At 41.2% G+C, this 6,000-nt stretch overlaps 1 protein-coding gene across 3 annotated transcripts in view; it reads left to right on the top strand.

Moving 5' to 3' along the window:
* The window catches only part of LOC140386774 (TATA box-binding protein-associated factor RNA polymerase I subunit D-like), a 44,731-nt gene extending 39,155 nt beyond the window's left edge, over positions 1-5,576 (top strand). For all 3 annotated transcript variants that reach the window (XM_072469467.1, XM_072469465.1, XM_072469468.1), the window contains exon 6: positions 3,114-5,576. In XM_072469467.1, coding sequence (XP_072325568.1) covers positions 3,114-3,440 — 327 coding nt within the window. In that variant the 3' untranslated portion in view covers positions 3,441-5,576. The remainder of the gene's footprint in view (positions 1-3,113) is intronic.
* Positions 5,577-6,000: the final 424 nt, after the last annotated feature.

The raw sequence follows: 6,000 nt of genomic DNA on the forward strand, positions 1-6,000 counted from the left end.
GTAGCTCGGATGAGCAAATTCTTTGGGGTAGAGGACAAGTGCGCTAGATGCGCAGGAGGACCAGCGAACCATGTTCACATGTTTTGGGCATGTCCTAAGCTTAGGGGGTACTGGGAGGAATTTGCGGGGGTCATGTCCTGGGTGCTGAAAACAAGGATGGTGATGAGTCCGGGGTGGCAATTTTCGGGGTTTCGGAATACCCGGGAGTCCAGGGGGAGAAAGAGGCAGATGTTCTGGCCTTTGCTTCCCTAATAGCCCGGCGGTGAATACTGCTGGCCTGGAGGGACTCAAAACCCCCGAAGACCGAACTATGGCTTTCGGACATGTCAAGTTTTCTCGGTATGGAAAAAATTAAGTTCGCCTTGAGGGGATCTGTACTGGGGTTCGCCCGAAGGTGGCAACCATTCATCGACTTCTTCGCGGGAGAGTGAACGTCAACAGGGGAGAGGGGGGGTAGAAGTAGAGTAGGAGGGATAAATAGGCAGGTAGTGTCTAGGGGAGAGGAGCGGGCATGTGCAGTATGGTTTGATTGAAGTATTGGTTTTATATTGATGTTTGCACATTTCTGTTATCTGTAACTGTTTACAATGCCTAAAAATACCTCAATAAAATTGTTTGTTTAAAAAAAAAAGAACAATACTCCGAGAACCCCAGTGCTGAAGGGGAATTGACTAACTCTTAAACAGTGCAATTTAAACCCTTCTCCAGATCTAGACAGGCAGCCACCCTATACCATCAAGATAGCAAAGTGACAATAACAAAGACAAAGAGAGTACCGGACACAACAAACCCTTAATACTCAGCCTAGCGTGTCCCATGGAAGAATTAAAAAGAGCTCAAGTGCAAGAATCCAAACTTCTATAATCCCATCTCCCAGCCCCAGATCAAAGGATAAAACAGATCACTGGACCACCAGTACCACCCTCAGGAGAACAACAGGATATTGCTGGGTCAAGAACCAAAAGGAATATAAACTGGTCCCAATCGTAAGTGTCGGGAGGGGCCGTCAAGAACAACGGGAGCGCTTTGGGAGGGAGGGCCAACTACCCCCCACAACCATCCGCGCACAACTAGAACCACAAAAACAAAAGATTTGGCCACCCAAAAACTAATGTAGATCCGCATCTGAGTGTCCCTGACACCAAAGCTCACCATCCAACTCCACTACAACCAGTCGTCACAGGCAGCAGCACTAAGAGAGAAGTATAAGGAACGCCGCCAAAACCTCAAAGTCAGGAGAGCGAACTAACCCCACGGACCTTACGCCACCTCCTAAGATAGTACGACGAGACAAGAACTGGCCAACCGACCACTAAGTGGGCCCCTTCTAACTCCCAAGACAAAAAGAATAAAGATAATTTTTGGATAATTACTGATGATTCGCACCCTTCCCTAATCTTCACCTCTCGGATGTGGATCTCCCCATATCAGACTCACTTCAAGAAAAGAACCAATGTCCAAGGCGCAATGGGATACTGACCGCGATGCTGAGCCTGGCCTAGCACAGCATCGCCACAAAGAAGAAAGAAACATCAGAGAACCAGCTCCAAGGTCTCCCATGACACCCTAGTCCCTATACCCCTCTGAAGCTGAACCAGTTCATTCCTGTAGAGGGCACAATACCTCTCCTCCCCACCTCCAAAACCACCAATACGTATACCAAAAACAGGACCCACGCCCCAACAGGAGAAGAGAAAGAAGAAACTCTCTTGAGAAGGACAGGCTTCCCTACATCCGCATCCAAAATCCTCAAGATGGGCAACAGGTCACGTAACAGGAACTCAACTGCACAGATGTGAACCTCCATCAGAGACAGTGCTGTCTGCTACAAGAACCTGCTCGTGTGGCGCCATCACCTCCATAAACACGCCTCGCAACTCTTGAAATTGAACTTTAACGTCCTGCGCCACAGAGCCAAGACCATCAGACGGATCACCTTCATCGCTAGCAGCCATCATCCGACAGTGTACACCGTATCGCCAGGGCGGAAAACCTCTCAATGGCAACTGCGCCAACAAAGACAAGGCCCCACACCAACTTCCTCCAGCCACCACAAATCAATGAGGATTAAAGCATAATGTCTCAACTCAAAAGTGCTGAAACATTGTAAAACAAATCTCAGTACATAGTAAAAGCCATGTCAACTGAAAAAAGATGTAAAAGAGATGTACACAAGGATAAAAACAAAGATTGAAAGATGAGCTAAGCTGGAGCTCGTGAAAACGCAGCTGCTCCCCCACTCACATCACGTGATCCGTCCATCAAAATGCTTTTGATTTGGAAGTCTAGATAATACTCTATTCACTGGAGCTGTGTAAATGATCTAGTGTGAAAAGATAGCATTTTAAATATATGTTTTCAAAATAGGGCCCACATGATCATAAGACTGGACTGGATATGTCTTGAATTATATAATATTTTTTTTCTTTCTCTATTCTGGCTAACGTACTGGCACATTTATTTAGGTTTCTGTACACTCCAACACTTGTGTTACAGTACATAGGTAGCTCATTCTTGAGCAAAGGGTCTCAGGAAGTGTACAATTATTTCCAAGTTTTCCCTCGGAGTGTGCAGAGGCTGCCTCATACAAAACTTTCTAAGCCATTGCCAATCAATCGATGCACAACTGAGCTCAGAACTAAAATGTAACCAAAGATTTATTTTGCCCGATTGAATTTAAAATTTATAATTTACATTGAAACTATTGGATGAGATTTTACCATACTTTTCTCAGTGGCAGCCTGTCACAGATTACAAACTTCTACTCGAGAATCATGATTCGAATTGGAGAAACTTTGTGTTTGATTTCACTGAATATTCAGAATATGCTAATATTTAATTTTGGATGATTTAGAAACATTTGAATGTATGTGCATCAAAAATACACAACATTATGGTAATTTTTGGTTCATTGAGACTTGATTATCATGATGCTTTGCAACTTATTCAAATCTTCATAGCTTGTTCTGATTCCTGATCCGCGGGTATTTTGTTGTCTATCTTGCTAAATCTTGCTAAATCTACCTCAAGGCTAATGGTCATAGACACTATTTAAACAATATAGGTACACAGTTTTTTTGATGTTTGTTCATAATGTTTGTTTTTATTTATAGGAGAACAGCTGTTTCGTAATGGAAAATAGGTTTCTAAAGAAGAAAAAATGCCTTCGGAAAAATAACTCCAATCGCAAAAATAATCGCAAAAGCAAAGGCAAGCATGTAACTAATGTCAAAAGTAAAGACAATGCAAAAAATAAACGAGTAACAGTTCAGCTAGAAAAATCGCGCTCTGCAAAAACTTCTACTCTTAAACATTTCAAGCACAAAACTAGATGCATTATGGCAGAACAACTGTCAGACCAGGTTACACCAGGGAGCCCATTGCTAAAATCAGCAACTCAACAAAGTACTTGTGAGCCACTGGAAAATGAGAGAACATAGGCTTCCCTTTTTGCTGAAGAATCCCGAAGATCAGTAAACGCTCAAAGAATATAACAGAATGGAGAAAGCATATCAGCACAGGAAGAAAAGATTCAAGAGGGAATGGAACGTGAATCAATGTACCAAGTCCTCTTGCAACAGCATCTCTGCAAGAAATGTTTCCTTGGAGCACAATGACCCAATATTAATAATGCTGTAAAGAGAATGAATAAATGCTTATGGGAATAATTATTAATTTGGCTAACCATCATAAACTTGTGATTTAAGAATGTGCAGATTTCCTGCTGCACTGAAGAATTTAATGAATGTATGTCATGAAGACACTCCCGTAACATTCTGGCTAGCGATGGCTTTTCACTGCAGCGTGCACATGTTCATAATTGAGATCAATAACTTTTGGTTGGTTAGACTGTCAGGAAAAAAAAATATTTTTGTATTCATTTTGAGGACATTCTAATGTCGGGAACATAGCGGTAAACAAGCTGTGCAGCTGAAATATACAAGTGTCATGTTGTGGGCGGACCTTGTGCAAGATGTAGAATATACTCGCACTCGACACACTGAAAACCTGATGTGCTGTGCAGATTAGTGGTTTGACAACAAGAGACAGCACCTGAAACTTTGTCCTAAAACTATCTTGAAAAGAAACCATCAAAAATTATAATCCAGTTCTACAGATCATGGCAGTTAATTATTTAACATTGAACTTTATTTAGTATTTGACCACTAATCATTTTAATAAGAGATTTATTTTGGAAGAAGTCGATTTAAAAACTAGGACTGCAAAATTAGAGTTTGGATTAGATTTGGTGCGGTATGCTTTTGCCGGCACTGTGGTGGACAGTGATGGATAGATAGCAGGTTCTTCTTAATGACCAATGTCATTTGAACTTGGAATGACACTCAATTTTATTATTTTGAAAGTTACAAAGAAGCACCATGACTTGGGGACAATGAATAAATAGATGATTAATATGGGCGGCACAATAGCACAGTGGTTAGCACTGTTGCTTCACAGCGGCAGGGTCCCAGGTACGATTCCCAGTTTGGGTCACTGTCTGTGCAGAGTCTACACGTTCTCCCTGTGTCTGCGTGGGTGTCCTCCGGGTGCTCCGGTTTCCTCCCACAAGTCCCGAAAGACATGCTTGTTAGGTGAATTGGGCATTCTGAATTCTCCCTCCATGTACCCAAAGAGGCTCCGTAATGTGGCGACTAGGGGTCTTTTCACGTCAACTTCATTGCAGTGTTAATGTAAGCCTACTTGTGACAATACAGATTATTATATAAAGATTATTATTTGAACTTTTGTGGGGGTTTTGGTTTTGTGTGTGTAAACATAATACAGTTGAGACCATTCTTTTCTACCTGGAGATGTCATTTATAAAATGTGGTTTTAAAGATTGGAGTGGAAGTGCTCTAATTCTGAAGACTCCACCTTAATATTTTTCTCCTTTCAGTTTGCTTTTCAATACAGTAGACAGGACGGAACTCAGCATTTTTAGTTTGGGTTTGTAATGTTTAAAGTAGGCCACATCAATTGTAGTGTCAGAATGTTATTAAGATGTCACATGTCATTGTTTCTCGACCTTTTGGCTAAGATCAAGCGTCAGATCAAGCCCAAGATGAAGTGCAATGCCTTTTCTTGTCAGCTTGGATCTTGTATGTCTCTTATGTGGAGACCATGAATTGGATTCAATTTGAATTGTTTTTTGGAGCAAGCAATGCCCTCAGGGGTTTGCCCTGTCCACTCTGTGCATTGACTTTGTAGCTTTGACTTTGTAGCTTTAAGGATGACATTAAAACAGTTTTTTTAAAGATGCTGCATGTCATTCGGTAACATTGACAGTTACTTCATGTTTTACTTTTGCACAGAAACTAATAAAGCGTAAGCTCTCTGGGGGGAAAGAAATCTCAGTTTTGTCCTTTGGATTAGCTATTTTGCTTTTTGTTTATATTGATTTATGTAATGTGCTTATTTAATTTACACATTAAGGTTGTGAATTTGCCTGTGATTCTGTAGGGTTCCACATCTATACATAAAGCATTCCTGTACTAAAACGTGTAAGAAAACATGAGAAATTAATGGAATGAGAAAAGTTAATTTGCTCCATTAAACCTGTTCTTTTTCACAAACTATGTACAATCTGCTTCAGATGTAACTGCTGTAATTCCATGATATTCAATGCCGTCATTGTTTACAATGAATAGCTTCCACAGCCCTTAAGTCAGTGACCCTTTAATCCGAGCATTACCCATTTGGTGTTCCTAAAGTAACATTGTGTTGTGCTGAGGAACTCTCATTTGATGTCCTCAAAAAATGTCCTGTAAGTTGAATGAAACTGCAGTGCACACATCTGGCAGACTTTCTCCTTTGCCTTTGACATTGATATTCATATATTTAGAAACTAATCGCTTCTAGCCTCCAATCCCTCGACTTTCTTAAAATCCATAAGATATAGGAGCAGAATTAGGCTATTTGGCTCATCAAGTCTGCTCAGCCATTCAATCATGGCTGATACGTTGCTCATCTCCATTCACCTGCCTTCTCCACATAACCCCT

This window comes from Scyliorhinus torazame, chromosome 12 (genome assembly GCF_047496885.1).
Source record: "Scyliorhinus torazame isolate Kashiwa2021f chromosome 12, sScyTor2.1, whole genome shotgun sequence".
NCBI lineage: Eukaryota > Metazoa > Chordata > Chondrichthyes > Carcharhiniformes > Scyliorhinidae > Scyliorhinus > Scyliorhinus torazame.